The 27,433-nt window shown below is 50.9% G+C and overlaps 14 protein-coding genes across 14 annotated transcripts; 8 read left to right on the top strand and 6 right to left on the bottom strand.

The window, feature by feature from the left end:
- Positions 1 to 427: 427 nt before the first annotated feature.
- pex10 (ubiquitin-protein ligase peroxin 10) lies at positions 428 to 1,558 on the bottom strand (the record flags this gene model as incomplete). The annotated part of the gene is made up of 1 exon (XM_057278564.1): positions 428 to 1,558. One exon carries the CDS (start codon positions 1,556 to 1,558, stop codon positions 428 to 430), a length of 1,131 nt encoding a protein of 376 aa, XP_057138174.1.
- A 713-nt stretch (positions 1,559 to 2,271) lies between these two features.
- Positions 2,272 to 4,554, top strand: N7471_005846 (EXS domain-containing protein). Its single transcript, XM_057278565.1, has 5 exons — positions 2,272 to 2,495; positions 2,561 to 2,610; positions 2,683 to 3,368; positions 3,423 to 3,739; positions 3,847 to 4,554. Exons 1-5 carry the CDS (start codon positions 2,411 to 2,413, stop codon positions 3,918 to 3,920), a joined length of 1,212 nt encoding a protein of 403 aa, XP_057138175.1. The 5' UTR covers positions 2,272 to 2,410; the 3' UTR covers positions 3,921 to 4,554.
- A 642-nt stretch (positions 4,555 to 5,196) lies between these two features.
- On the bottom strand, positions 5,197 to 6,959 carry N7471_005847 (putative cyclopropane-fatty-acyl-phospholipid synthase; the record flags this gene model as incomplete). Its single annotated transcript, XM_057278566.1, has 4 exons — positions 5,197 to 5,403; positions 5,490 to 6,241; positions 6,292 to 6,778; positions 6,852 to 6,959. The coding sequence occupies 4 exons, from the start codon at positions 6,957 to 6,959 to the stop codon at positions 5,197 to 5,199; spliced, it is 1,554 nt and encodes a 517-aa protein (XP_057138176.1).
- Positions 6,960 to 7,291: 332 nt separating this feature from the next.
- N7471_005848 (uncharacterized protein) lies at positions 7,292 to 9,080 on the bottom strand. Its single transcript, XM_057278567.1, has 3 exons — positions 8,759 to 9,080; positions 8,450 to 8,683; positions 7,292 to 8,392 (listed from the first exon to the last, which is right to left on the bottom strand). The coding sequence occupies exons 1-3, from the start codon at positions 8,976 to 8,978 to the stop codon at positions 7,623 to 7,625; spliced, it is 1,224 nt and encodes a 407-aa protein (XP_057138177.1). The 5' UTR covers positions 8,979 to 9,080; the 3' UTR covers positions 7,292 to 7,622.
- A 345-nt stretch (positions 9,081 to 9,425) lies between these two features.
- On the top strand, positions 9,426 to 10,114 carry N7471_005849 (tropomyosin; the record flags this gene model as incomplete). The annotated part of the gene is made up of 3 exons (XM_057278568.1): positions 9,426 to 9,443; positions 9,592 to 9,896; positions 9,952 to 10,114. 3 exons carry the CDS (start codon positions 9,426 to 9,428, stop codon positions 10,112 to 10,114), a joined length of 486 nt encoding a protein of 161 aa, XP_057138178.1.
- A 319-nt stretch (positions 10,115 to 10,433) lies between these two features.
- On the bottom strand, positions 10,434 to 11,156 carry N7471_005850 (rRNA-processing protein RRP17; the record flags this gene model as incomplete). Its single annotated transcript, XM_057278569.1, has 1 exon — positions 10,434 to 11,156. One exon carries the CDS (start codon positions 11,154 to 11,156, stop codon positions 10,434 to 10,436), a length of 723 nt encoding a protein of 240 aa, XP_057138179.1.
- Positions 11,157 to 11,372: 216 nt separating this feature from the next.
- N7471_005851 (Ac45/VOA1 transmembrane domain-containing protein) lies at positions 11,373 to 12,477 on the top strand (the record flags this gene model as incomplete). The annotated part of the gene is made up of 5 exons (XM_057278570.1): positions 11,373 to 11,467; positions 11,521 to 11,819; positions 11,890 to 11,994; positions 12,043 to 12,282; positions 12,338 to 12,477. The coding sequence occupies 5 exons, from the start codon at positions 11,373 to 11,375 to the stop codon at positions 12,475 to 12,477; spliced, it is 879 nt and encodes a 292-aa protein (XP_057138180.1).
- A 609-nt stretch (positions 12,478 to 13,086) lies between these two features.
- Positions 13,087 to 14,172, top strand: N7471_005852 (uncharacterized protein; the record flags this gene model as incomplete). The annotated part of the gene is made up of 1 exon (XM_057278571.1): positions 13,087 to 14,172. The coding sequence occupies one exon, from the start codon at positions 13,087 to 13,089 to the stop codon at positions 14,170 to 14,172; it is 1,086 nt and encodes a 361-aa protein (XP_057138181.1).
- A 535-nt stretch (positions 14,173 to 14,707) lies between these two features.
- N7471_005853 (uncharacterized protein) lies at positions 14,708 to 16,927 on the bottom strand (the record flags this gene model as incomplete). The annotated part of the gene is made up of 4 exons (XM_057278572.1): positions 14,708 to 14,943; positions 15,000 to 15,908; positions 15,973 to 16,552; positions 16,613 to 16,927. The coding sequence occupies 4 exons, from the start codon at positions 16,925 to 16,927 to the stop codon at positions 14,708 to 14,710; spliced, it is 2,040 nt and encodes a 679-aa protein (XP_057138182.1).
- A 671-nt stretch (positions 16,928 to 17,598) lies between these two features.
- On the top strand, positions 17,599 to 19,553 carry N7471_005854 (Zn(II)2Cys6 transcription factor; the record flags this gene model as incomplete). The annotated part of the gene is made up of 4 exons (XM_057278573.1): positions 17,599 to 17,765; positions 17,813 to 18,625; positions 18,686 to 18,892; positions 18,959 to 19,553. 4 exons carry the CDS (start codon positions 17,599 to 17,601, stop codon positions 19,551 to 19,553), a joined length of 1,782 nt encoding a protein of 593 aa, XP_057138183.1.
- An 819-nt stretch (positions 19,554 to 20,372) lies between these two features.
- Positions 20,373 to 21,896, top strand: N7471_005855 (Major facilitator superfamily domain general substrate transporter; the record flags this gene model as incomplete). The annotated part of the gene is made up of 1 exon (XM_057278574.1): positions 20,373 to 21,896. One exon carries the CDS (start codon positions 20,373 to 20,375, stop codon positions 21,894 to 21,896), a length of 1,524 nt encoding a protein of 507 aa, XP_057138184.1.
- A 164-nt stretch (positions 21,897 to 22,060) lies between these two features.
- On the bottom strand, positions 22,061 to 24,094 carry N7471_005856 (PEX28-32 family peroxisomal membrane protein). Its single transcript, XM_057278575.1, has 3 exons — positions 24,045 to 24,094; positions 22,779 to 23,989; positions 22,061 to 22,724 (listed from the first exon to the last, which is right to left on the bottom strand). The coding sequence occupies exons 1-3, from the start codon at positions 24,055 to 24,057 to the stop codon at positions 22,173 to 22,175; spliced, it is 1,776 nt and encodes a 591-aa protein (XP_057138185.1). The 5' UTR covers positions 24,058 to 24,094; the 3' UTR covers positions 22,061 to 22,172.
- A 370-nt stretch (positions 24,095 to 24,464) lies between these two features.
- N7471_005857 (import motor complex subunit PAM16) lies at positions 24,465 to 24,932 on the top strand (the record flags this gene model as incomplete). Its single annotated transcript, XM_057278576.1, has 2 exons — positions 24,465 to 24,467; positions 24,528 to 24,932. 2 exons carry the CDS (start codon positions 24,465 to 24,467, stop codon positions 24,930 to 24,932), a joined length of 408 nt encoding a protein of 135 aa, XP_057138186.1.
- An 843-nt stretch (positions 24,933 to 25,775) lies between these two features.
- Positions 25,776 to 27,179, top strand: N7471_005858 (D-arabinose 1-dehydrogenase (NAD(P)(+)) ARA2; the record flags this gene model as incomplete). Its single annotated transcript, XM_057278577.1, has 1 exon — positions 25,776 to 27,179. One exon carries the CDS (start codon positions 25,776 to 25,778, stop codon positions 27,177 to 27,179), a length of 1,404 nt encoding a protein of 467 aa, XP_057138187.1.
- Between the last annotated feature and the right edge of the window lie 254 nt (positions 27,180 to 27,433).

Here is a 27,433-nt window from a genome sequence, read left to right on the forward strand (position 1 = left end):
ATAGATATGCATACATGTACTTACATTTGGTCCCCTAAATACCCCGGTCTTTTTGTTTTGCATTTCAAAGCAGATGTTTGTACACGTTCGATGGGAGGTCTTTTGCTTTCTTCATTTTTTCCTTTGGTGTAGTACTTTGTGTCTTGCCTCCTTAAACGGCGTGGAGTTTGATTTGATTTATATTTACATTCTACATTGTACCTGGAAATGTATAACTATTAATCGGCTGTTCCATGTCAGCTTTGGAAGATTCAATGGAATGTTACAGTGCATGGAAACCATACTCGAATGAAATAGAAACAGGGGGTATATATTTATCCAAAATAAGTGTATACACATGTATCGGCCGCGCCAATCTCTTCGGCGATGATCCATGAAGATCATGAAAGCACTAGCCTAGAACTTATTACCTCAATTAACCACATAACTACCCTCTTAGAGGAAGCACCTTAGACAGTAAGACCTCCTGTCGGCAGAGCGGGCACTCAGGCTTTTCACGAACCCAGTCCCGAACACAAATCCAGCAAAAGACATGTCCACAGGTAGTAACACTAGGATCCTTGAACATTTCCAGACACAGGGTGCACTTCCGCTGCTGACCCTCGGGGATCCACGAGACAGCGCCAGGATCCTCCTCGAGATCATACAGAGGCACAGACGCAGGAAGAAGAGGAATAGTAGACGGGTTCTGAATGGAAGCGAGAACAATCCCACCCTGCGAGGCAGACTGACTAGCGTCCGCAGACAGGCTCTCGTCTTCATTCATGCTCGCGCCGAGTTTGCGGGCGTGTAGGAATCCCTGCACGGTGATCTGGAGAACAAGCAACACACCCAGAACCTCATAACCGATGCGCTGCTCGTTGTCGTCGATCTTCTTTGTGAAAACGTAACGCAGGCTCCAGAGTCGCTTGGAGAGATGGTAGTACGAGCCCGTGAAATAGAAGGTCGCAATGCTCAGCGCATAAATGGGCGACAGGGATGTAATGGAGTCCAGGTGTTCAAGGATATACTGCTGGATGCGCAGTTTCGTAAACAACGGCCGTTTAGTCGGGGTAGTTGAGAACTGGGGCTTGTTGAGCAGGCCAGCCTGCTGCGCCGCTCGCAACTGCTGGCGTGCGATGTTGCGTTCGAGCTTGTTGCGGATTCTCTGTCGCAGTGCAGGCAGTAGCCGCTGCAGTGTCCACGGTACTAGGATGCTGCTAAGGATGTATCCCACGCGACGGCCGATTGACGGTAATTGAAGTGTGTCATCTTCTAGTTGTACGAGGTCGCAGTATTCTTCGCCTAGGGTGCGGTTGCCGATGGCAGTTGTTAGGGAGAAGTAGAGGAGTTCTGTGAGGTGCTTGATGGCGTCGGAGTGGGTGTGGGCGTATCGGGCGCCGCGGAGAGCCCGGACGATCCCTTGGGATTGTTGAATTAGGCTGCCTGTAAGGAATGCATCCTTCTCATGCGAGCGGATGATGTCCGGTGAGGTTGCGAAAGGGTAGAAGTGTGAGGTAGATGAGCCGAGGGCTGTGTTCGGGGTTGATAGAGAGAGATGGGAGTCGTCGTCCGCCATGACAGATTGTAAGGTGTTGATAGGGATATTAAGATTGGGTGTGACTGTGGATGGTATTTGTTAACTTATTGCATCCCCAAGACGAGTCACAGGTTCAATTCCCCGGCTTTCGTAGCTGGTGGAGATAACAATTTCCCCGGAGTCGTCCTCGGGTGCGATGCCTCGGTATAGAATCACATCAGGTGACTTCCAAGGTTGTCCGTTCTACAGTAGATCACTGTCACGTGCCCACCAGCTAGATTGCCACCTGGGCACCTTACATAATTTTAAAAGTTTCAATACCATGTAATCTACATCCTCAAATTACGATACGACGCAAGCGTCATTGGGCCCACTGGTACTTTCGAGGTACCTGGGCCTGTCGCAGATGAATGCGGGAGGCTTGTAGTGGCTAGATGTACCTGATTTGGTACCCCTTTCTCTGCAGAAATCCAGGGGTGTTCAATGTTCTTCAACAAAGAATATAAGAACTATATTATGATGGCATGGATACGTTGTTATTCTTGGACGTAACTACATATGTAGTTACGTCGTAATTCCCTTTAATCTTCAGTGTTTCTCCTGAGATGTGCATCTAATTTCTCTAATTTCTCTAATTTCTCTAATTTCTAATTATACCCAATTTGACGCTGTGGGGTTCCAGACCATCCGCGGACTCTGACTAGTCCGGGCGCGTATTCTCCTCTCCACCCCGGCTTCAAACTGGGAAAAGTCTCAACTTCCGGACTTTCAACGACGTCGACTCACCCCTAGTCATTCTTTTTTTGGTTCCATATCATAAGGGTCCTTGTTGTTACTTTAGCCCTTTTTATTCCTGTGGTCTCCCCCTTCCCTCCCCTGATCAATGGAATAATGGCGGTTGACCAACATGCTCAATTGGATGCCTTTGGGCTGATCTTCCCATTGCCGCTACGTATAGCTGCCCTCTTGGTCGCTGGTAGGTGACATTCCTGTCCGATGGGTTTGAGTCCTGATCAGGCGTGTGCTAACACAAGGGGCTAGGTTTTTGGGGATGGGGTATCAACCTTCAATATCTGGCAAAAGCCAACATCGTAAGTGGCACCCCTCACCTCTAGGGCTACCCATCGTATTCTCCACGGCTAATCAGAGTCCCATACTTCCAGGACGTTCCGGCGCTCATCAAATATCCTGCCCACACACCCTCCTCGCAACGCCCACATCACACCGCCGTCTACCGCCTGGCCACATGTTTCACCATCCCACTTGCCCTGTGGTTCGTCGTCTTTTGGCTGGCCACCCGCCGGTCCCCTGAATTGGTGGAGCGACTGGACTGGATCCCGCAGTCGGTGTTCATTATCCTCCTCCTTATTCTGATCTGGCCCTTCAACCGCGCCTCCCGTTCCGGTCGAATCCGATTTCTCCTTACCCTGAAGCGGATCAGTATTGGTGGTCTGGCCGAGTCGAAGGATGGCAAGTTTGGCGACATTCTGCTGGCAGATGCCCTAACTAGCTATGCTCGCGTGATCGGAGACCTGTATATCAGCTTCTGCATGTTCTTCACCGATGGCATCGCCGCTACTTCCAAGCCCAACCGAGCCTGTGGAAGTGAAATCGTCGTTCCGATCATCCTCGCTGTTCCCAGTTTGATTCGTCTTCGTCAGTGTTTGACTGAATATGTTCGTGCGCGGCGGACAGTCACCCGGAGAGAGACGCACAAGGTAAACCAGCACTTGGCCAACGCTCTCAAGTATGCAACCGCGTTTCCTGTCATTTGGATAGCCTCCAAAATGCGCAACTACAATCCCTTGGAGCTACGTGGATATAGCGAGGTTAGCATGATGCGCCTTCTGTAAGATTGGATTCCTCATCTGTTGTCTCTATGCCTTTCTCTAACACACCACAGATTTATCGTCTCTTTTATCAACTCTGCCTACTCTTTCTGGTGGGATGTTGTCAAGGATTGGGATATGACTCTCTTCTCCTCAGAACGTCGCGACAGCACCCATCCATACGGACTCCGCCGGCATCGCTACTTCGGATCCGACAAGATATACCACTACGTCATTATCGCGGATCTGCTCCTTCGTTTCTCATGGCTATGGCGCATTGTCCCAGGCCTCGGCTGGATCCCGGAAACCGAAAGCGGATTCTGGCTGCTCATGTTCCTCGAAGTTGTACGACGTTGGATGTGGGTATTCTTCCGGACTGAAGCTGAATGGAGTATGTTTTCCCCCTGTGCAACCGCACTCCCCCTGATCCCAACCGTGTAACCCATGCACCGCTATCCTGGTTTTTCGGACAATTCCACTCACGCTTTTGTGCCCTAGTTCGAAACACCCATGGCCCAGGCCCAGATGACGTCCTTCTCGGCGAATACAACCACAAATTCGACGCGGACTAAATTTCCCCACGCCTTTCGTCTTTGATCATAACTTCAAGCGATTTGGAACGTGGATGTGATACAGAAAAACCCTCCCTCTCAACCCAACACAACGGTTGAGTCTTCAGGCATATTTTGCCCCTAACCAAACTCCAAATATCCCTACCCAATCCAATACTAGAGCAGCGATAGACGAGGACTGAGCTTGTCTCTTGTTTTTTTTTTGTTTTTCTGGCGTGTGTGGAATCATATCATTATCATCACACGCCCTTGTACGCCTATTGTTTTCTTTTGGGGGTTCAATTCAGCTATATGTGTGTGTAACCTCATGCACAATGATTTCTTAGACTCCTTCGACTTGATCTCTTGGCTTGCGGCAAGCATGAATTTCTTTTTTCTCTGGATTTCTGTTTACTCTTCACTGTACCAATACTTACCTAGGGTCAACCTGGTCTGACGTCTGCATCTACCCTACCTTTGTTTCCCTCTTTACATATACCATTTATCCTATTGGATCGCAATCCTGGTCTTTGATTTCTTTTCCTTTCTTCTCGGCGTTTAACTGTCGAGAAATCTAATTGGTGTTAGTGGCTTGTACTTATAGCCTTGGGGTTTTGGTTATTGGCGAACCTAATGATTGAAGACTTGAATCCGGCTTATAGACACATATCCAGACTTTGTTAGACGATGCCAATTAGAGTTTGGTGTCAGCAGAAAGTTGAAGCATTAGAAATTCTGCTGCATTGTCTTGCAAGCTTCCCAGGCTTCATGGCCTTATTACTAACTCATAACGGGACACCTGGGCATGTGTGAAATGGGCCCAGTGGAACTTATAATCTTACTGATTCGGAGCGGAGGGATAAACTACGAGCTTTGGTCTAAAGAAAATAGTCCATTGACTTTTAAAAACTAACATGACAAAGACAGACTCGTTGACTTCGTGCAAATATCCTCCCTAGACAAGATGAGACATAAGATATAGAAACACAACCACAGATAAATATCGGGATAAATATCCAGGCGGACCAGCCAATAGGCCTTTGACCTATCCATGCTTCTCTTCCGCTGCCATCTCCTTGCTTTTTCTTCCACGGCCACTCATGCAATTCAGCTTCACCTCACTTCACCTCACCTCATGTCACTCATGTCATACACGCTTGTTATACGTTTGAATAGTTCACAGTAGAACATCATCCACATGTTGCCGCGCCCGTTCATATAACATCATACTAGTCCCAGGGGGGGTGATATGAACCCCTCGAGAAGCATATGAGGGCTAGGATTGTACATCAATCCTTCAAAGGTCCTTCTTGATGATGTGGGCCTTGGGAAGGGAGCCAGCGCGGTCGATAGCCTGCTGGCGAGCTCCAGAAAGACCGTGCTGACCGGCGATGCCCTCAACACGGTGGGTGGAGTTGATGTTCTTAACAAGGGTGAGCTGCCAGCAGGTGGCACCACCCTGGCGGGAAGTGATAGTAGAGGAAGCAAGGAAGTACTCCCAGATCTAAAAAGAAGTAGTGGTTAGTAAGAAAGCGAATCGATCCCAGAGAGACCAAAGACTCAGTGAGAGAATCGTGGGGAGAAACTTACGCGGAACCAGCGCTTTCCGTACTTGGCCTCGACCTTGTCGCGGTTGCCCATCCAGTTCCGGTACCAACGCCAGAGGGTAGCAGAGTAGTGCACACCAATGGTGTCAACAGCCTTGACCTCAAAGCCAGCGCCCTCAAGACGGTCCACAACGAAACCGAGAGGAGTACTGGCGTCAGCACCGGGGAAGACGTATTTGTTCATGAAAAGACCCCAAATCAGGTCCTCGTATTGCCAGGACTTGCGGAGACCAGCGATCTGCAGGAAGAAAGTACCGTTGTCGTCGAGCATGTCATAAACCTGAGACAAGAAAGAAGAGAGGTGGCGGACACCGACGTGCTCAGCCATCTCCAGACAAGTGATGTGTTGGTATCCACCGTCAACACGGGGAGAGTCGCGGTAGTCACTGCACAGAATGCGGCTCTGGTCCTCCTCGATACCAGCCTTGCGAAGACCGTTGTTACCCCAAGCGGTTTGGTTACGGCCAAGAGTGATACCGGTAACGTGAGCGCCGTAGTGGACAGAGGCGTACTTAGCGAGGGTTCCCCAACCGCAGCCGAGATCGAGGACCTTGTCACCAGGCTTAACACCAATCTTTTCACAAACAATGGCCAGCTTATTGTCCTGGAGCTCCTCGAGGGTCTCCTCCTTGTTGATATCACTGATAACACCGGAGGTGTAGATCATGCGTGGGCCAAGGAACCAAGCGTAGAAATCGTCACCTCGGTCGTAGTGATCACGGACCTGCTCCTCGTCTAGAAATGGTGTTAGAATTGCCACCGGACCTGCATGAAGATTTGCTTACCCTGAGAACGAGTGTGCATCAGCATCTCGGGGATGAAGCCAAACAGGAAGTGCTTGAAGAGACTAGTGGTGAACTTGAAGTTGGCCCAGTCGTGACGGTACTCGAGGCACTCCAGAGCATCGCCCTTGAAGTCAACTTCACCATTGAAGTACATCTCGTAGAAGACCGCCATGGGGATCTTGCTCTTGCCGCGGTAGGTAGCACGATCGTGCTCGCTGTGGAACTGCAGGTAGTGCTCGACAGGGCGGCCACAATACTTGGCCTTCTCGGTCTTGCGAGGAGAAACAGAAGAAGAGACAGCCCAGAATGCCACCAGGATGGGAACGGAGGTGAAGAGAGCAAAGAAGATGGTGGTGTAGAAACCTCCACCAACCTGGCGAGCCAAATACCAGGGCACAATGATCTCCAAAGCGATCATCAAGCCATTGGAGAAGCTGTCGCTGCCGGGTGAGTCGGCAGGGACTGGAGCATTCTTAATAGCCGGGTACTGAATAGGAAAAGAAGCAAATTAGGTCCTGGAATCATCAAACACCCCCCACGGGTAGCTCCTGTGCACTTACCAGGGTAGTCGGGACACCGCAATCGAAGGCAGGCTTGGTCTGCTCGGGGGCAGCCGGAGTCTCGATGTATTCGAACTCCTCGGTGGAGTCCGGATGAATGGTCGTCATGGCGAAGCGTCAATTGAGAGGAATGGAAAGGGAAAAGGAGAGGCCAGAGAGTAAATAAGAAGATATGGGCAATTCCGGGGCGGTGTGAGCTAGACTAAGGTACCTGGAAGTACGTGATTGGTACCGGCCGTTCCATGGGCGGGCTAGCTGAGAACCTGGTACCCGCCAGGTACACAGAGTTTACTCGACTCCCGTGTCCATTGGGTTCTATTTTCCCACTGACGTACGATGTAAACTATTATTGCAGGGATTTAATTATGTAGCTAGAGGCTAGCGGGTCTTTCTTATCCACAAAATTCTTTTGAACAGCCCTCTGCATGACCCAACACCCAGTCATTAGCAGCGAATGCCGAGGAATCACACTTTCCTAGAATCCGGTACTGTCTACGTGGTCCCTAACGGACATGCATGTGTGGCCTCGCCTCTCTGTGGCTTGGCAAAGGATCATCATGAGAGTGGAGAACGCCTGAAACAGTATGATCCGCGGTTGAACGGCAAGCTATCCAGTTACAAGTACATTAACACTATTCCATAACGCCAGGATCCTTCGGCTTCCCGCCAATTCCTATGAGCCAATGCCGATCTCCATATGCCAAATCAATAATCATAGTGAAGTAAAATTGTAATCCCCTTTCGATGCTGAGTATCTTTCGTAATGGACCCCTACAGAGTGAGCTGGAAGCTCTGGGCCTCATCATCTTCGTCAAACGTGGGCAGTGGTTCTTCCGGTTCCTGGGTGATCTCGTCCGGGGAATCGAAGCATCCAGCAGCTTTGCAACGAGTCCACATTTCCGAGTCCAGCGGAGGGGGTCCATACAGCTGCATATAAGTTTCGGGAGACAGGACTTGAGAGCTGGAGGGCCTCTGCGTTTGGGATTGCTTCTCCCGTAGGGTGGACGACACACTGCGTCCCTTAGAATAGCCAACGGTCGTCCGAGAGTTGACTGCAGCAGCAGTGTTGCGCATGGAAGAAGGGTTAGACGGGACCCTGGCGTGCCTCTTGGGCATAACCAGTGACGATGCCAACGACGCCACCCGTGGTTTGGGGGTTGAAGCCACTCGAGGTGCAGCAGTCGGCTGGGATCCGCCAAGCGCAGCGACAGCGTCACGGGCTCGAAGCGTCGACACACTGCGAGTGTGTCGTGTGGTTGTAGGTCTTTTTGATGGGATCGCATTTGGCTGAAGTGCCTTTACGGACTCGCTCTCACTGGAGCTCTCAAAACCAATGTCCTCGAGTTGTTTCATAATCATATCATCCACCATCCTGTCACACGCCGCCGAATCCTCCTTGAACTTGCGCTGTTTTGCTGTGAGTCCATCACTGCCAACTTGTTGCTTTCCGTAAACACTCTCCAAACCCAGAGCTCGATTCTTCGGTCGGAATTGGGGGAATGTAGTATCATATGTCACATCGTCTGGAAGGTCCGGAAGATCTGTAGTTCGTCAGAAATATGCTTTGGGGTTTGCAGCTTTAGTCGAGCTTAGCGTACCTCTAGGCTTCGGCGGCATGTATTCAATATCCGGTACATCATCCACAGCGGCGTCAATGTGGACTTTGGTCTGAGCTTGCTGTGTCACTGGAGCAGCTTTTCTGATCTTCTGGGCAGTCGACAGTCTGCGGTTTGTCTTCGGTTGCTTGGTGGTTCCTCCAAAGGGCGCAGGCGTCTGGAGGTTGTTGGCTTTGAGATTGGTCGTTTTCATGCCCAGAGGAGCGCGGTCCTTCACTATAAGCAAAGAAAACAGTCAGTCATTCTCCAACGGTCATCTCCAAATCTCTAATTTTCGCGAAGCGCGCGTACCCATCGGAGTCATGAACGCGTTGTTGCCCGGTTTTCCATTCTCCTGGCGATTCCCATTGCCCTTCACCGTGCGATTTCCAAATGCCAACGGGTTGTTCTCGTCATTTCGTGGCTTGCCGGGGGTCTTGGGTGCTAGCTGCTTGCTTTGGTTCAAGGGCTTAGCTGCCGCGGCAGTCTGGTGGGTGTTTACCAGGTTTTCCTGGTCGCGAAGAGCCAACATAGTGGCGAACTGAGACTGATAATTCTCATGCACCGTATCAAAAAGATTATAGTCGCGTCGTTATCAGGTTGAGGGTGATAAAGAGCCAGAACGAGTTCTAGATGCAGGTGTTGTCGAGTGGTTGCCCGTGGAGACGCGGCGATCCTTGGGCGGTGATTGGCGTGGAGCAAGAGCGGATGTGTACCAAACCATACGACGGTTACGCAGTTGGTACACAGTAAGTATACGGTACTTCCCCTGTAGTGGAGCTGGTGCTTGTTCTGCTGGTACTGTCTACTTGTTCACTCGTCAACCATTATTCCTCCCCTTCTCTCCCAAAACTCTCCCCATATCATCTTCCACCACCCCATCCAACACTCGCCCGGTTTCTCGCTGAGCGAAAGCCTAACTACTCTTCCTTTCAACCATACATATTATCTTCTTTACTCCCTTTTCAATACCTTCAAAATGGACAAGATCAGAGAGGTAAGTCACCAAGACCCCTGCCGGCGGGGTAGCTTGACTGCCTCCCAAAATCACACAGCCCCTCGTCATATGCATATATGCATACCACCCCCGATATTCCATCATTTCCCCACTGGAAATTTTGCTAACGCGTTGGTATTTATTTTAGCGCATGGTCGCCCTCCGCGCCGAGGCTGATGAGGCCCACGAGCTCGTCGATGAGCTCAAGGCCAAGGTCAAGACATTGGAACAGGAGAATTTGTCCAAGGAACAAGAGATCACATCGCTCAACCACCGTAACCAGCTTCTAGAGGAAGAGGTTGAGAAGGCAGAGACCGCCCTCAAGGAGGCTAAGGAGGCTGCCGGCCAGAGCCTCCAGCACGACACTCAGAACGAGGCCCTTCAGCGACGGGTGCAGCTCCTTGAGGAGGAGGCCGAGGAGAACGACAAGACTCTGCGGGAAACAAACGAGAAGTACGATCAACTACCGGTTCGTTAACAGTTAGGTACTAACATTTTGGGCACTCAGGCTCCGCCAAACCGACATCAAGGCTGGTCACTACGAGCGGAAGGTGCAGGCACTCGAGGACCAACACGCCAAGCTGGAGCAAAGATATGAGGATGCGATCAAGGAACACAGCACTGTGAAGAAGGAGCTGGACGACCTTGCATCCCAGATGGCCGACATCTAAGCTGGCCCAAACCGGTGCTAGGTGCAGGATATCGGGAAACATTTGGTTGGATACAAGCTTCATTCTCTGGTTTGTCGACTGCTTTTTCATGCTGTGACTGTTTGTGTTACGCTGGTCCCAACTTTATGGGCCAGATACAGCGCTTTTGATAGCAATAACTTTTTATCATGCAACGTGCACTACGGTGTCTACCATTTCCTGCATCATTGCATTTTCCATAACGTGAAACTCCTGTGATCCGTAAAATTGACTAACCAATAATTGCTTGAAGCCGAGTATATGCACAGTGATGTCGTATCTCTTTGAAGATGTGGTTTCCTCATTCCTCTGCTCCCTTTCGCGCCTTTGCTCTCTTCGCTTTCACAGCCCGCTGTTTTAACTGTGTTTGTTTGCGCTCAACCTTGGTCTCGTAGCGGAAGTTCCTCTTCTTTTTCCTGGCTGCTTCTGAGGCTGCACTCCGGGGCTTTCTCTTCTTGGCTTTTGTGTCATCCTCTTTCGACTCAACCGGGTATTTTTTCTCTTCTTCATTCTCTGAGTCCTCCCCCTTGGCAGCCTTGAGCAGACCCTCACGGGATGCATCCATTTCTTCAACCGTGACTGTTGTGTATTTGTCCTCGTCGACGTATTCGGCTTCGTAGTCGACTGCTGGAGGCTCTTCAATACCCTCCCAATCTTCCTCCTCTTTCTCGCCCTCCATTCCGCCAAGATCTCCAGCATCCTCCTTCATACGCTTGAGTACTGCTTTATGCTCCGCCATTGCCTGTTCGAAGTCTTTTTGCGATCCTCTCGAATCTAGAAAAATTAGTGGATGTCTTTGGGCACAAATTAAAGCCTGTCGAACCTTCTTTCTTGCGTCTCTCTTCTCCTCTTTGTATCTCTTGACGGCATTGTCTTGCGCATGCTTGGCTCGTTGCACCTTGCGTTTGTGAAAGCCAGTCAAGTATTCATGGCGGGACTCGTCGTCGAAATTGACCTCTTCAACTTTAGGCCCAGCAACAATTTTGCGCTTTTTCGAATCCCTTTTTAAATCCTTGGGCCCCATGGTGAATGAGAATCTCAATGTTAGGTATACTTGAATCAAATAACAAGTAGACCTTTGTATATCGTAGGTTGTGTTGAAACTGCGTCAAAAGCAAAAAAAAAAGTTGATATGGAAAGCTCAGGCGGGTCGGGGCTCTCGACCGCCTCCGAGGCCAAGTCGGACACCTCCCGTTGGCAACATCATCGCCAACCTGACCCCATCCCCACGACAAACACAATGCATCTCAGCAGGTTCGGGCTATTGGCCCTTGGGGCTGCTGCCGTAAATGCTTTCAGAGATACTTCACCATTCTTCCTCGCCTCAACTTCTGAGTATGCTTGATTGAACCTCTCCCGCTGCAGTTAACTAACCGCTCCTCCTTTAGGGTCCTGACGAACTCCGCCTACATCCAGACAGGAGCTTCGCTTTTCGAAAACCTTTCCTCTTCTCTCAGTACCTGTCCGTCGGATTACTATGTTGTCGTCTACCAGCCTGGTGTGCACAGTTCCGACTTCTCGACGCGAAAGTCGGCACCCCGCTTGGGTGCGAAGATGCTCGGGAAAGACAGCTCCATCCGGTCCAAGATGAGCATCAACGAGGTCGCTGGCTTGGTAGAACCTAAGGAGATCAAAAGCCTTTTGGAGACGAAGTGCAAGGCCCAGACTACCGCCGTCGACGCTTCCTGTAAGTTGCTTTGGTGGCCAACGATGGCCTTCGCAAACCCGCGAAGAACGTCAGAACTAACAACGTGAAGCCGGATCGTACCCATCATACTTTGAGCAGGGTCCCCGGATTATTGATGTCGAATTCCCCATGCTCTCGCTGGACTCGGACCGCGCACAGCAGCTTTCTGAATTTGGTACGTATGCAGTCCACCTATGCCCTTCATTGTTACTAACTCTGCTAGATGGTTTCCTTGCCGATGTCATTGATCGACTTCCTTCCTCATCCAAGTATACTATTCTCTACATCACCTCGCCGAGAGAGTTCCCCGAGACGGATTCCGTTATCTACGAAACCGCTGGGGATTCGTACCAAGACTCCCTCCACATGGAGCTAAAGCGGGACTTCTCCGCGCATGGCAGTGCCTCGAGCTCATCAAACAATTCCAACTCTCTTTTTGAACAGTATCAATACTTTACTCCAGGTATGTATCTACCAATCCCACCTTCTCTCTATGGACTATACTCACCCTTTTCCAGGCATTTTCATGGGACTCATGGCTACCTTTCTGTTCCTCGCGATTTTGTATATTGGCATCGGTGCTCTCAGCAGCCTCGAGATTCCCTATGCCGCATTTGAGAAGGACACCTCGGCTGCTGTGCAAAAGAAAGCGCAGTGATTTGTAGCGCTTTGTTGGATCATGTTTTTGAAATACACCTCCATTGCTGCAATTGATTTTCTTTTTTTGTCGGGGGTTCAGGGACAATTATCTCGTATTCCCATGTATGATATTACATATTCTCCCAGTTTTCCGAATGTTAGATTTGTCAACGTAAATGCGCACCTGGGCAAGTGCCTGTATCTTTTTTTGGAAGCTGTCAGGTGACAGTCTCGGTCTTGCCTAAGGCACCCCTCTCCTTTAGCGTTGGCGTCTTTTCGGTTAAGAAGGCCTTGCCCAGGTGTCTTGTGGTCATCTTCGCTCACTCGTTGGCCTCACTTGAATAATAGTCATTCGTTTACGAGAGATTCCTAACGCCTCACAGCATATGAAAATTACATTGTGGATCACCTGCAGCCTGAGCTCAGCATCCGCCAATCTTTCACGAGAGACGAATCGCAGTTATTTCTGAAATCAGCCGCGATCTTAGCCTTGCTACATACCCAGACTTCATTGATGAGCTGACAAGGATCGATAATCTTCTTTGTTCCTCGCTGTCGTTGGGATCGGCGCCTACTCCAAGTGACCCGCACATTGTGGAGAAGCAGCTGATAGATTGTTTACGCCGCCATGCGAGTTCTACCGCAAGGGCTTGGGAAAGCCAAGCCGTCATTCCTCCTGCTACTGTTTCTGGTCATTGCCATCGCTGCTCAAGTGTCTGCCGTACCGGCGGACGATACAACAACGGATACCGGTGCCGCTAAGACCACCGATGATCGCTCCACCACTCAAAGCACCTCTAGCGTGAGTGAGACAACGACATCTTCAACCACTTCCAAATCGACGTCAAGCTCTACTACCAGCACCACATCCTCTTCTTCTACAAGCACGACCATGGATACAACCACCACATCCTCCTCTTCCTCCTCCTCCACGACGTCCGACAGCACTACAACAACATCATCCGTCTCCACGACAACGGACTCGTCAACATCCTCCTCCTCTACTACAACCGCCGGCGCTGTTGTGACGATACCACCAACAGCGAACGCCCCATATATGCAAGAGAGCAATGCTCCCGAAGGCACAGTGTTCATCGCCGTCGGCGCCGCGCTAGGGCTGATCGGCCTAACTCTGCTCGCATGGCGCGCAATGGTCGCATGGTCCGTAAACCGCTCAGTGCGGCGCGCCGCCGTAATCCACGCCTCGGAATCCAAGCGCCTCCTACGTGGCAGCAGAAAGAAGCGATCAACCCCCTACTCCGCCGCCCCGGCGGTCGAGGTATCCCTGGACAAACTCGGCGCCGCCACTCGCGCAAGCTACAAGCCCAACCGGGTCCCGAGCGCCAGCAGCGGTCTTTTCTTTTCGCCTACCGCTGGCGGTCCTACTGGATCGCATCACAATCTGCACGCTACAGGAAGTACGGGAAATCGTGCCTCAACATACCTGCCTGCTGGATACTACGCTGCTGCCGGTAGCTCCAACCCCGCGCCAAGTGGAGAGCTTCCATATTCGCCTACTGCTGGCCTCTCGTCGCCTTCCCTGCCTCCTGCTGGTGTCTACCATGATTCCCATAATCAGCGCCACTCTCATGTGGGTGCCTCGACGAGTTCTTTGAACCTGAACCAGGCGCCGCAGGGTCGTGCTCCTAGCGCATATCTTGAGGATTTGTTTGAGAGCCATGCTCCTCACAGCTCTGATTCGGGCCGTCGGTAACGCTGCTGGACTCTCAGCATACTGGTCATATGAAGGAATGATATTGGCGAACTGTTTTTGTTGGATCTACGTTGGGATTTCTTCCTCTTTTTCTTTGCCTTCTGCTCTTCATCTATTCTCTTTTCCATTTTCATTTCGGGTTTGTTTCAACTCGGCGTTCCATTATCTCTTTCACATGAGGTTATCTGCTTCTCCATTTTTTTCTGCGTATTATTAACTATTTCTCCCTTGTCAATACAAATCAGTAATCCAACCATGGACATAACTACAACCCTATTAGTATTTCCCTATTCTTGCAATAAATATCTATTGCATTACATGTAGGAAACCATTGATCAAAACTTGTGTTTTATTGAGATGCTAAATCATGAAATATCGTTAAGCCCCACCGAAAAGGGCGAAAATGAAGGGGGCAAAAAAAGCAAAAGTCACCAAGCCGATTCATATTGACAAAACACACCCTCGGAAACCAAGAATATGTGCTTGAACCGTGGGACGGGAGTATGGGGTATCTACGGGCTCAAAAGAAAGCGAACTAGTCAATGCGCTTGTACAGCTTGGCCTTGGAGCCAGCAGACGAAGCTCCGGCACAACAGGCAGCAGGCTGCTCCTCGGGGTGGAGTGAAGATTTGTTGAACAACTGGGAGGATTGCGGGACGTCAAGAGCCGGGTTCTTGTTGAAGAAGCCATCGGGCTTCAGCATGACGCTGATGCGCTCCATCGGCATGACGGGGAAGTCCTCAATGCGGGGATTGTGGGTAAGACCGAATGCTGCAGGGGTTTGTTAGTTATACAGTACAGATCAAGTCGGGGGGAGGAATGCTTACTGTGCCAAAGGACGACGTCTTCGTTCTCTGTGTTGTCCTTACGCTGCACCCAAGTCTCCACGCCCTCGGCGCGGCGGCTTTGATTGGTGAACTCGCCTGCAGCGTACAATTCATCGTCCTGGTACTTGGTGACCCAGATTGGCTTGGTGGCAAACTCAGCACGGCGGAAGCCGTGGGCATTCTTGCTGACCAAAAGCATTTGGCTGGGAGCTGCCATAAGCTTGTATGCAACAGGCTTGTAAGTGATTGGGTTGGTAATATTGTCGTTGCGGATCTTGAAGACGCGGTGGCGATCCACGCTGGTGTTCGCTGTGCCTGCCGTGTGCATCACCGTAGACTCCGAGGTGTAGCCCACAAGGTAGGGATTCTTCTCGTCTTCTGGCATAGGAACGCTGTCCTCGTAGTAGATAGTGTTCTTAAATCCATCAATAGCAGGGTCAATCCGTAGGGAGAACATGTGCTGGTGGAAGGGAGCCATGACACCAGGGCCGACGTTGGTACCCCAAGGGACGGTTTGGCCGTTCTCGTTGTCGAATGGGACGGTAGACAGAATGCCGGTGGCCCGGACTTCCAATTCGACATTGGCGGCTTGATCAAAGATGTAGTTGAAGATGTACTCATAGTTGGCCACAGTGCAGATCATCTGTAGGACCAACTGGCGGTTGCGCACAACGGTAGCAGCACCGGACCGATAGTTCGTGTGTTTGTGCTGTAAACCGTTATCTTGCTCGTGCATGCAAATCACGTTCTTCAGCTGTAGTGGGTTGCCTTTAGAGTCGTTGCGGTAACCATCAAAATACTTGATATGGCCAAGACAGTCACATCCAAGAGCCAACTGATTGGCATTCATACCAAAACCAGTGTCGCCGACATCAAACGCCTGCTTACGGTGGTAGGGGGCTCGGGGATCTAGATTCATGTCAGTTAGATCCGCTGAGAGTTAGGGGTGATAAGGGGCTCCAATCCCACTTACCTCCATAGGGGACAGTCATCTCAGAAACAGCCAAACGATAGAAGAGGTTTCTGTTGTCATATGTAACATTGTATATAATCAATCCTTCGCGAGCGTTGAAACCGACCCTGAAGCGCCACTTCTGCCAGTAGACGGAGTTGCCATCCACTGAAAAAGAAGGACCCTCGGGCTGTTGTACGATATAGGGCTTGAGATCCGTGCGAAGTGGCTCATCCAAGAGGTCGTGGGCGTACTGGACTGTCTTGACAGGCTTCCAAGGCTGGGTAGAGGTAGTTTCGAAATCAGCACCGCCGGGCAGGTAGTCCATACGGATCAACTCATGAGTGAAACCGTCAAAAACTGGTGAGAATTTGCAAGGCAGAGAGTAGTGATTGTTCTGGGGGTGATCCACTTCGACCATGTACATGAAGCATTGGAAGAGCCGTCGGTCCTCGTGTTCACTGTCTGTGCCATACATCCAAGGGTCATTGCAGACAGTAACGCCCGCGGGCAGTTGCAATTTCTCGATCTCAGCCAGTACGGCGGGGTGCTTCATGCACATCTCTTCGATTCCGGCAATTTCGTCGATATCAATGGGGCCCTATAAAGCAGAACTTCTGGTTAACCCCATTGCTTACTTCGGGGAGAGGGCTCTGCTTACCTGAACCTCCTTGGGAAGCTCCTTGGCATAGACAATGGTGCGCTTGTCGGCATTGAGGATAGCCTTGTAAAATGCGCCAGTGTCCAGGCGGTGGAAGAGCACATAGAGGAGACGGGCCGGAGGTGGGGGCAGCGGGCGCCGTAGACGCTCCGCTTCGATGTATGCGATAACATCCTTCTTGATAGGCTCATTGACATCAATGCGCTTGTAGCGCAGAGAGACGCCCGGGAAGGTCGCCTCGAGGATACGTACGGCGAGCTTGATCTCCTCCGGTGTGATTGGGTCGAATGGGTGCGGGCCGTGGTTGGTCACCATTTTGGCGACGTTGGGGTACACTTCCGAGGTAAAGATATGAGGGGGCTGTGAGATGTATTAGAGAGGGAATGTCATACGAGGCCACGGAGAAGTGAGAAAAGACAAGTGAAAAAGGCAAAAAAGGTTCACATGAGAAAATTAGACGCAATGCTTGCACTTAAATATCTCGTCGTAATGGGGGGCCTGGGGATCTTATCGGGTTACATAAGGTCTGGCTGGACTTGCCTGATTGGGAAAGAAACCAGGGCAGTTGGAGAAGAGTCTTGGCTCTGGAAGATTAGAGCAACATGCATTGAACATGGATATACAAGGCAAAACTTATAGCGAAAGAACTCCGCTCAACCTACTCAAAATACTCTTTCAAATTTATCCCAATGATCTAAGCTACTATACCTTGTTCTCTGTCGAGATAGCATGTGAGGAGATAATTTAAAGTGCGAAGTCACATGACCTTTAATCCACAATTGGCATGGCACGTGAGTGTGGGGTCAGCGTGAAATTGTCCTAATTAGGCTTAGTGGACTTTGCTATCGATAACTCTCCGAGAAATCGAGCGGGTTACTGCCCGCAGCAGCGCATGCTTGTCTGAATTTGTCCAATATTTGCGATAAGCATGCCGTCACTAGTACCTGTTAGAGCATCTCCGTACCACCCAGGCGCTCCTTGACACTATGAATGTCTTTCCTCTGAATGGCTCAGCGCAGTCGTCTTCCACACCCAGCCAACCCACTTCCGCCCCGAAGAAGGGTAGGGCACGGCAATCAGGCACGGCATGGACTCGCTCAGGATGCATAACCTGCAAAAAAAGGCGGAAGGCCTGTGATAAGACCAAACCAAGGTGCGTGCTAGGATTTGACCTTGAATTATTGCAACTAATTTGATCAGTTGCAATAATTGTCTCAAGCAAGGCCGGACATGCGAGGGCTATGGGTCTATGTGGGTAGAGCCACTAAGTCCATCGGCGCAGGTATTCTCGCAGACGGAAACTTCAAAGCGCCGACGGCTCAGTGCGTCCTCGCCGTCTCAATTCCCTTCGCCTGCGCCGTCCCCGTCCTCGGATACATGGCTCGAGACTCGTTTATCCTCCGGTCCGGGGACTTCCCCGGGCTGGTCTGTTCCATCTCCTCCTCGGGAATATATATCATTTAAGGCAGCTACCAGTCCGGTCCAGGATGTAGAGGAATACAGTCCTGGTGCAGATATTGATTTGCATAGCTCTGTTGCGGTGATTCCACAGCCTCAAGGATATATCAGTCATCTCTCAACACATGAGACTCACTACCTCCAATATCACATGGAGCAGGGATCTCGACTGCTAGCAAATCTAGAGAGCCATGATAATCCTCTTCGGTCGATGTTGATTCCCAGGGCAATGTCATCACCTCTGCTGATGAAGGCCGTATGTGCCGTCTCTGCTCTTCATCTAGCAAATCGCTCCCACGGCTTTGGGGCACATACGGCTGCAGTCAAATACTATAGTGGAACGCTCAACGGGCTCCGCACAGCACTGGACAAGTGTTCTGCGGAGGCGTTCCCTGACGATGCCATGCTGGCAGTCGGTCTACTATGCAAATACGAGATCGTGCGTGGTAGCGTCAAGCAGTGGGTTGTTCATCTCAATGCATTGCAACGTCTAATCGTTTCACGCGGTGGATTTGCGTCAATGGATCGAGATGCAGCCGAGTTTCTGCGTGGACTGTATGTGTGCCAACCCGCAACGTACATTACCGAACGCTAACATAATATATCAACATCTAGATTCGTGTATGCCTATCACATGGCCCGGATCAGCAACCGCAATTGTATCACTTTCACAGATCTTTCTGTCGACAGTGATATCGGTATCCCAAAATTGGATATATATATTGGATATACCGAGGAAATCCTCAAATTATGTGCACGCATCGCAGAGCTGCCTTCCCTTCAAGCTGATATGCTGGCTCTTCGACTCAGCATTGCATCGATGTTTGTCTCTCTCTCTGGTTACAAAAGATAATCTTCTCGAACATCCGCACTAACACGCCATCCTAGAAATGAATCTCTCCTCACCTGGTCTCACACTTCAACCCCCTACATAATTCCCCAAGGGACATCACCAGCAACCCTAACTCGGCTTCAACTCGTAGCTGAATGTTTCCGCGACGCAGGATCTGTGTACCTCCACTCAATCATGGAGCGTATTAGCAGAACCCCAGATAACTCTCCCACCACCAGCCCTGGTACCATTGTCAACACCCAGCTAGAGGAGAACCCATCTCTCTCAGCACAAGACTGGGTTCCTCTCATCTCCACGCCGAAAAATGTCGCCGTCTACCGCTGTCTTGGCCGCATTGAAACTTTCCCGCTGGGTGACCACTGCGAGTACTCGGCGCTCACGTTCCCGCTCTTTATATGTGGGTGTGAGAGTGATGATGCAGCGGATAGAGAGGTCGTGCTTCGCTCGCTGGGCAAGCTACAGGATAACTTTGGGATTGGGAATGTTAGGCGTGCAAAGGAGTTATTGGGGATCTTGTGGGCGAGACAGGATGCTAATTTTGATGCTCGGTTTGCTGGGATGGGTCGCCAGACAAATGTGCATTGGTTAGATATTGTCGAGGAGCTGGGGTGGGAATTGATTCTTGCTTAGGTAGCCCACGGCAAGTTTGGGTTGCAATTTTATTGTATATATATTTATTGAATGAGGGATAGAGAGGTTTATGTTTGAATGAAATGACATGGATATCCGATTGGTATGAATTATAACTAAAAGATATATATACTACATGTAGGCGGTGTTTCTTAAAGTGCTCTTCACACTTCTATATCATATAGCTAGTATTCATCTTAGAGTAGTTCAATTAAACTACATAGACTTCAATGTTTCATTGGAGCCTCAAACTACATGGTTTCAAGGTTGGGTGTTGAGAAACCATACTATGTTTATGTTTATGTACCTTTTGTATAGAATTGCCATACAAAAGATACCTTATCTTTACAATTTGGGGTCCGGGAATACCCGGGAATATCCGGCCTCCACACGTGGGTAACCCTGGATCTTGGTGGAGACAATCAGAGAGAGGACAGCCCTCGGGACGGAACCCGGAGCTCTATACAATTCCGTATATGGTAAATGGTACTCCGTATGGAGTAGGAGGCTAGAGAAATGTTATCGATTGTGACTCAACTTTTTTTTCCCCCGCTAGGCTATATTGCTGGCGTTGACGCCAATCAAGCTCATGGTCTAGATAAATGTCCTCGCTTGCGAGGTACCCACTCTGGCCCAGAAAATGACTATGACCCAGCAAATCGCGACTGGTGAGATCTATTGTGACAGCTTGGAGGGCGATGGCGTGCTAGGCTATCGATATTAATGGCCCCAATTCCACAGCCTCTTACAACATACTTAAGCGACGGATGTCTCTTCTGTGGATTTTGAACTCGAGGATATCTCGCTACTCCCGTCAAGATGACCGCTCCAACATCATCACCAGTAGAGAGCGTCTCGGCCGAACTCGAGAAAAAAACCCCCAATGTTCAGTCTACGACAGGCGATGGAGCACTGCAGTTACTGGAAGCTGGTTCGCCGAGCATTCTCGATCCCGCAGCATCTAGACGACTGTTGCGCAAGATCGATTTGTATATCATGCCATTGATCTGCATCGTATACTTCCTACAGTATCTCGACAAGATCGCCATCAGCTATGCCAGCGTCACGGGGATGCGCGAGTCAGCGAACCTCCAGGGCAACCAATTCAACTGGGTGTCGAGTATCTTCTTTTTCGGCCAGCTGGCATTCGCCTTCCCCACAATGCGCGTGATGCAATCATTTCCCCTGGCAAAATACGTCGCCGTCAACGTGACTATCTGGGGCACCATCTTGGCCTGCATGGCCACATGCAAGTCATTCGCCTCCCTGATGGTCTGTCGCACACTTCTGGGCGCCGCAGAAGCTTCTATCGTGCCTGCTTGGGTAGTCTTCACCTCGCAGTGGTACCGGAAGGATGAACAGGCTTTCCGCGTCGGTCTGTGGTTCTCCATGTGTGGATTCGCGCAGATGTTCGGCGGCTACGTCGCATACGGCGTAGCAACTCACATCGGCGGGGATCCTAGCGCCTCTCTGCGAGGTTGGCAGGTGATTTTCCTGATCCTGGGCCTGCTGACCGTGGTGACCGGCGTCCTCTTCTTCTTCCTCCTGCCTGATTCCCCTCTAACGGCGGGATTTTTGTCACCGGAAGAAAAGGCCATGCACGCGGAACGTCTTCGGGGTAACGGACAGGGCATCGGAAGCAATGTCTTTAAAAAAGCCCAGGTTTACGAAGCCCTTACCGACCCGCACACCTGGCTCTATGCCTTCTGGGTCCTGGCGGCAAATGTGCCAAACTCCACTGCCACGAGTTTTGGAAACATCATGGTAACGGGAATGGGCTACACGAAAAAGGAAAGTCTTCTTCTTGTGACGCCCATGGGTGCTTATGAGGTGGTGGCGCTGATTGGCCTGACCTATCTCGCAATGAAGACACAGCGACGATTGTTCTGGTGCATCATGGGCCATATCCTGGCAGTTGTGGGAGCAATTTTAATGGCGACAACGGACAAGGTGCCGGCCCTTATTGGATACTACCTCACCGGAGGTATTCCACTCGGGTGGACGACAATTCTTGGGCTCACCAGTACCAATGTGGCTGGCTCAACCAAGAAGATCACCGTGTCCTGTATCCAGACGATTGCTTACACTGTCGGTAACATCATTTCGCCACAGACCTTCCAGGCCAAAGATGCCCCGGGGTATTTGCCGGCCAAGATCTCTATCTGCATCTTGTATTTCATCGTCACGCTAGATCTCTGCCTTATCTGGTGGATCTCGCAACGGGAGAATCGCCGACGTGACCAGCAGAAGGAGGCATTGGGTGATGCGTACGTCGTTCAAGAGAATCACGAATTTTTGGACCTGACAGACCGGGAGAATCCGGAATTTCGTTATGCGATATGAAGATGGGTTTGCGCCCTTGGCTTGCGAATTTGCAACAGGCCCAGGACACATTTCTGTACTTCTGTTTCATCTGACTTTTGAGTCGCTAATTTTTATTAATATTAGACAAAATATACATATCTTACATTAATTATACCAAAATAGTGGATGCTCGTATTTAGGCTGATGGGTCCTCGTTTTACACTACAACAATAAGGATATATAAACGCGTGCTTTAGGTAGTAAGTCGCGGAATTCAAGAAGGGATGATTGCATACATGAATATAGAACGCACGATCAACTCAGCCCCATGTTCACCTCATCGCTGAGCCCCCATTCCCTTTCCGCCCTTTCTGTCCCACCCGCAGCTCGAGTTGACCACCGGTCGAGATGATCCTGCGAGTTCGCCATCTCCTTTTCACGCAAACTGGCGCTGTCACTAGTTGCCACACTTCCTTCGCGGGCATGAGATGATTTGCGGTAATTTTTGATACTGATGGGCCGCGAAGCGTCTGCTCTATCGGCTACGATAGATGTATTTGAGCCCGTGGCACGCCCACTGTCAGCGGGCGGCCCGCCAGGGGAGGTCTGCTCTTTGTCCTTGGTACCGCTAAACCAGCGCCGACGATTGGATTTGGAGGAGGTGGATGGCGCGATGCTTTGTGCATCGTCATCGTCGTTCTGTTGTTCTTTCCCCTTTTCCAGAGCCTGCGTGAGCCCGGAAATGGTTTCTTCGGAGGAATTCTGGGTACCTTGAGGTGAGAGGTCCGCTAATTCAGCGTCACGGTACCATTTGCGTCGACGGGTATAGCGATCCCATCCGTCTTGACCACGGCGACCGTCATTCCACTAGAGGTCTGTTAGAAGATAATACAACGAAGCTTATAGAGAGAAAGCTCCAACCTTGTTATCATAGTAGATCCATCCTTCGCCGGTTGATCCCTTCGAGTCTGATTTTCCGTTGAAGTTGTCCGCTCCTTCGATGCGCCACTCACTTCCCTCCACCCAGCGCCATTTGGCATCTCCTGTTTGAACTTCTGGTAACTCGAAAGAATCTTTGGGATTCACTGCATTCATATGCTCATCTGTCCAGGCATCACGTTCTGCCGGGAACAACGAGTAAGTCCACCCGATACCTAGCCAACGGCGCTGATTCTCATAGACAACAAACGTGAACCGCACACCTGCGTTGTTTCCGCGCCGCCGAGTTGAGATATTTAAGCCTTGCTTTTGGCCCTGTGCTTGGGCTGGGGCCTTTTGTGGATTGCTCGGGGTATCGGCGACGGAGAGGCCCGTGGCCGCGGCACAGAGCCGACGCACGGCTCGAGACCGCCACAGAATGACACGCGAGACCCTGGCGGGTCGGGAATGGTAGGTCAAAGCGATAGTGCCGACAGCCATGACCACGCGGCGTGTGGTAAGTATGTAGAATGGAGGTAGAGTCAGACCGATCCAGACAGGAGTGACCAAGAGGATACGGATGAACAGAGCCGTCAGCGCAGGTTTGGTAGTCGCCGATGTGGGAGTGCGCTGGGTGGATAGGAAGTCGGTGAGGTCGAGTAGAGGCTCGAGGAGGATATTGCATCTAGTTGTGAAGATGCGAAGGGTTTCAACAATTTCGTCAAGACTCTTTTGATGACGCAGTGAGCTATCTGGGGCAACTTTGGTCTTGTGCTTTTCGCCTGTTGATGTAGTTGATGACAGAGGCGAGTAACGACGTCCATACATGCCGAGGATCAACGCCACCACGACCAGGATCGGTCCTGCCCAAAGAACGATGGCATCGCTATATAGCACAATAGTCCAAAAGGTAGCCACTAGCAGAAAGCTCTGCCACGGGTCTCCAGAAGTCCATGTTAGGAGACCTGCAAATTTATTTAGAGGAAGTAGGAATGGGTGCGAGTAGGCTAGGGCTCGAGTGATAGCCGGTGGTGTGGCCACTAGGAGAGGTGATTTGCGATGCACGATGACACTGGAGCGTTGGCGTGAGGTCAGGGCCGAGCCGGTAATCGTTGACGGGGAGAAGGCTGCGACCGTCGGTGGTTGGGAATCCGACTGGCCATGATCCTGTGCGTTCGATGAGGGTGCCATGGAGTCTATCCACGGAAGGTTCTCTGTTTTTTTCCATCAGTGATCGGGTGTAAGGAGAAGTATCATCAAATATCATACCTAAAGCTGCCATCCAATTATGGACAGGTCATAGAGGGACAATGAACTCATCGTCTGGGGTAAGTGAGGATTTATACGATCGTTCATGTTCGGTCCAAGAGGATCTGCGGGGAGATCGGAGTTATGGACATGTGACTCTCGGTATATCGTGTGAAGGGTCTTTGATATTCGTTCTTTTATTATTTTTTTTTAGAATGGATGTATAGATGATAGTAATAAGAAATACTTCATAATTCATAGTTTATCTTAAATCCCAAATTAAAAAATGATCTATCCATACTGTTATACTATTGTTCTCTATACTCATGCCCGTGCCTGGACAGGTCCCGACGCTAAAACCCGTAGCCGAAATTTTCCCCTTCTCTTCTTTCTTCCTTCAACCTATAACATCGTGATCGCCTCCTCTACGGCACTTTCTCAATGGTATGTCCATTGATCTCCTCATTCTTCCCATTCCCCAAATTAAAACTAATAATCTCCTAGGCTCATCGCATCGTCTCTCAAGTCGTCGTGACCGGAGCCCGGGTCTTCGGCCGCGCCTTCGCCGAAGCCTACAAGCAAGCCCAGGCATCCGGCAAATACGCTGGCCAGCAAAAGGCAGCCGGCAAATCCACTTCCACCTCGAGCGTAACAATAGATGAAGCCTGCAAAATCCTGAACGTCAAGCCCCCGGCGTCCGGCGAACATGACCTCGAACATGTCATGACCCGATTCAAGAAACTGTTCGACACGAACAACCCCGAAAAGGGCGGCAGCTTCTACCTGCAAAGCAAGATTCTGCGTGCACGCGAGCGGTTGGAAATGGAGTTCCGCGAGGTCGAGCGCAAAGCCGCGCACGACAAGGAATTGAAGGAAGGCTGGAACCCCAAGGTTTACAAGGATAAATGAACACGACAAAATCAGTGCGGTTCTCCGGCTCACCAGGCCTCCGGTTTCCCTACGAGCACATCTACGCTTTCCTGCGACAGAAGCCTCCGACTCCCACCGGCTTCTTTGTTTTCGATCTGCTCGTCTTTCTTGTTTTGGCATAGCATGGCGTTTGGGTTGTTGGAGAAAGACGCCTTGGTTTTCTAGATTGGGGTCTTTCTCTCTGATATTTTAAGATGGCCCCCGAATCCCCTTCTCGGGCATCATCTCCGGTCGGAAGTGGAAGTATCCATCTCCGACCTTCTCATTGACCTTTCGGTCTGTGTATATCATCTGTGATGCGCCGCGTTCCGTTGACCCCCTTCTCCACTCTCACTCGGAAAGGATTCATGTACAATAGCTATATACTTGCATTAACTTGTGTAATGTCCGATCTAGACTCATTTACTGTGCATTCTTCGTACGTACATCGTGTAGTTGTCGGAATCTGCACTCGACTGGTTTTCCTTTTTGCCACCGCCGCCTTGAGAGGAACACAGGAACATCTTCACGTTGTCTCTGTATCTACTTATATCAAGGGGTCATTTGAACCACGCATCTCAACTAAAACCCACAAATGAGAAGTTGTAACACAGAGCCGATCGGATTGTTGCCACATGTCCCGATCTGGGGGGTAGGCAATCCCCCTCCATGGCGCCATCCGGAGCGGAGCCCACGGGGAGTTCTTTTTTTTTTGGAGAAAATATAGGCACTGCACTTACGCTTTGACAAGACTTTACTTTACCAATTAACCAATGTCCAATATCCAAACATCCATAGCCAACTCTTCAGCATTGACAACATTGACCTTCCAAACCACACACCATGCGCCCCTCCACCCCACTGTCCGCGACACTGCCGCCGCTGATTATGGGCACAGCAACCTTCAACTCCCAATATAACGCCGACCCTTACGCCCTCCCAACAACAGAACTCGTCCAGCGCGCACTGTTACGCGGCGTGCGCGCCTTCGACACATCCCCCTACTACGGCCCCGCAGAAGAACTCCTCGGCCGCGCGCTCGCAACAGAAACCGTGCAAACCAACTTCCCACGGGAGACATACCACCTCCTCACAAAAGTCGGGCGCGTAGCCGGCTCATCCTTCGACTACTCGCCACCATGGATCAGACACAGCGTGCGACGCAGCCTGCAACGACTACACACAGACTACCTGGACGTAGTGTACTGCCACGACGTGGAATTCGTGACGGCTGCGGAAGTGGTCACAGCGGTGCGGGAGCTGCGCCGTCTCCGCGATGAAGAGGGCGTGCTACGTTACGTCGGTATCTCCGGCTACCCGGTCGACACGCTCAGCGAGCTGGCGGAGACGGTTCTCCGTGAGACGGGCGAGCCGCTCGATATCGTTATGTCGTATGCAAACTTCACTTTGCAGAATACGCGGCTGCACTCGCATGCCTTGCCTAGGCTGCTTGCTGCTGGCGTTGATGTTGTTCCGAACGCATCCCCGCTCGGTATGGGATTGCTTCGTCGGGACGGCGTGCCTATTGGCTCGATGGGAGATTTCCATCCCGCTCCTAATGCCCTCCGGAGTGCTATTCGTAGTGCTTCGGACTGTGCTTCGCGGCATGGGGAGAAGCTTGAGGTTGTTGCGATTCGGTATGCGCTGGAGGCGTGGCTGCGTGTTGGTGCGCGGGCTGGCGGTCTCGGTGCGCCGCTTGCTCGTGCTGCAGACTCTGATCCTGGGTTCTTGTCTGCGGCCAGTATGGGCACGGGGAGGAGGCTTGGTGTCAGCGTTATGGGCGTTAGTAATATCGCTGAGCTGGAGGAGACTTTGCGCGTGTGGCACAGTATCGTTGATGGACTGGAGAATTGGAATGAGGATGACGACGCTTCGTATTTCGATACTAAGTTGAAATCAGCTGGACCGTCGACTCCTAGCCTAGATGTTCCCACGGCGTCGAATATCCTCACGCCCCAGGAGGACCTTATCACGGACCGTGCCTGGTCGCATGCACGCGGAGTTCATATCTTGCAGCTGGCACGAGAAATTCGGAGTATATTAGGTACAGAATGGGTTGATTATGTCTGGGCCAGTCCGTCACCAGACTTTGTGAATTTGTTATCTGAGGAGCATATTGCTGCTGTGCACAGGATCGAGGCTGAGGAGAGAACAGGACGGAAGCCATCTCTCTCTATATCTGATACGGCTAACAGGGAGGATCCTATGCTGACACCACCGTCAGATGTGGAAAAGCAGCTTGCATAGAATCAGAAACAGAACTTCATGAATGCATCGAGATACAGCCCTTACGGCGTCTCCCAATGTTTTCTCGTATCTCCTATATGTATTTCCATAGATCTGGGTTAGACGAAGATTTGCAGGCAGGAACCTTGGAAGGGACTCGGCAACACGTGGAGGGCCAACCTTCCGATAGCGGAAAGGCAAGTTCGACCCGCAGTCCCAAGCCCGGTAGCTCCTGATGCTCCAGTCCTCTCCCAGAAGTCGCATGTAGCGCTCTC

Source organism: Penicillium samsonianum (genome assembly GCF_028829775.1).
Source record: "Penicillium samsonianum strain IBT 33392 chromosome Unknown utg000003l_segment0_segment0, whole genome shotgun sequence".
In the NCBI taxonomy this organism is placed as follows: Eukaryota; Fungi; Ascomycota; class Eurotiomycetes; order Eurotiales; family Aspergillaceae; genus Penicillium; species Penicillium samsonianum.

What these genes read in the sequence shown, in the direction of transcription:
- N7471_005846 (XM_057278565.1), top strand. Translation starts at nt 2,411, where the DNA reads ATGGCGGTTGACCAACATGCTCAATTGGATGCCTTTGGGCTGATCTTC. An exon ending in ATCTGGCAAAAGCCAACATC is followed by an intron (nt 2,611 to 2,682) that starts GTAAGTGGCACC and finishes CCATACTTCCAG; the next exon opens with GACGTTCCGGCGCTCATCAA. An exon ending in GTTAGCATGATGCGCCTTCT is followed by an intron (nt 3,369 to 3,422) that starts GTAAGATTGGAT and finishes AACACACCACAG; the next exon opens with ATTTATCGTCTCTTTTATCA.
- N7471_005856 (XM_057278575.1), bottom strand. An exon ending in GGATCTACTATGATAACAAG is followed by an intron (nt 22,725 to 22,778) that starts GTTGGAGCTTTC and finishes ACAGACCTCTAG; the next exon opens with TGGAATGACGGTCGCCGTGG.
- N7471_005848 (XM_057278567.1), bottom strand. Translation starts at nt 8,978, where the DNA reads ATGTTGGCTCTTCGCGACCAGGAAAACCTGGTAAACACCCACCAGACT. An exon ending in CGCGTTCATGACTCCGATGG is followed by an intron (nt 8,684 to 8,758) that starts GTACGCGCGCTT and finishes CTTTGCTTATAG; the next exon opens with TGAAGGACCGCGCTCCTCTG. An exon ending in CATGCCGCCGAAGCCTAGAG is followed by an intron (nt 8,393 to 8,449) that starts GTACGCTAAGCT and finishes GACGAACTACAG; the next exon opens with ATCTTCCGGACCTTCCAGAC.